We start from the raw sequence: 1,129 nt of genomic DNA on the forward strand, positions 1-1,129 counted from the left end.
AAAAAAGTAAAAATTTAGAATTTCAAAATTAACAAAATTAGATATTTTGAAATAAAAGTTTTGAAATCATAGTTTTTTTGGAAACGATTTGAAAGTAAATAAACATTTTGAAAAGAAAGTAAAAACTTTGCAAAAACATTTAAAAAATTTCAAAACAAACAAAATTTATGGAAAAAATAATAAAAATTTTGAAAAAAAAAATTTGAAAACACATAAAGGTTGCGAAAATAAATAAAATTTGAGGCAAAAATAAAAAATTTCAAAAAGTCCCAAACAAAAGTTTTTGAAACAAAATAAAATTTTAGAACTAAACATACAATATTTTAAAAGAATAAATAAAAGTAAAAAAAAGAAAAATTTACGAAAAACAAATATTAAAATATTTGAAAACTAATAAAAATTGTGAAAATAAATAAGAAATAAAAAAAAAAATTTCATAATGAAAAAAATTTTAAAACAAAAATTTTAGAAAAAATAACTTTGAAAAACTTTTGAAAAAAATAAAAAAATACATTGCCATAATTTAAAAGTACCCAACACCTCTTTGCACATAAATTTTCCATAATTAGTTACACAATAAACACAACTAAAATTATGGGGGTCTAATTCGAAATCAACATAGAGTTTTCGCACCTTGTTTTGGATGGAAAAAAGCCAAACTAGGAGAAAACCATCACCGAAAATGCACTTCTATGTATGTATGTATGTATGTATGTACGTGTTCGTGTAGAAAATTAATAAAAAAAAGTTGAATTTTTTACAACAAAGCAGCTAAATTAAGGTAGTGTGTGGCGCCCTAACCGAACGAAACAAAAGCACAAAACAGAACATAATATTGGAACAAAAACAACTGGACGCGCACACACCGCACAGCATAACTGTGACTTTGTGACGGTGGCACTTACCTTATATTCGAAATATTTTCTATAATAATGTTGGGCTTGAAACTGTCTTTCTTAAATGAGAATCGTGCAGGTGAATAACGTCTACGAAAACATGGTACAAATTTGTTTCATTAAAAAATTGGGGGAAGTGACAATTAAATAATAATAAAAAGAAAAACAATATAGCAAAAAAGTACACTTTAAAACATAGAGGTAATAAAAATAAAGAGCGCGCGCTAATAGCT

The 1,129-nt window shown here is 24.8% G+C and overlaps 1 protein-coding gene across 1 annotated transcript in view; it reads right to left on the reverse strand.

The window, feature by feature from the left end:
- Window positions 1-1,129, reverse strand: part of LOC108977286 (DENN domain-containing protein 4C) — a gene marked incomplete in the record, with an annotated part of 10,698 nt that overhangs the window by 3,536 nt on the left and 6,033 nt on the right. The window contains 1 exon segment of the mRNA XM_018946898.1: window positions 906-986. Coding sequence (XP_018802443.1) covers window positions 906-986 — 81 coding nt within the window.

This window comes from Bactrocera latifrons, unplaced genomic scaffold (assembly GCF_001853355.1).
Source record: "Bactrocera latifrons isolate USDA-ARS-PBARC rearing strain unplaced genomic scaffold, ASM185335v1 scaffold_86, whole genome shotgun sequence".
Lineage (NCBI taxonomy): Eukaryota > Metazoa > Arthropoda > Insecta > Diptera > Tephritidae > Bactrocera > Bactrocera latifrons.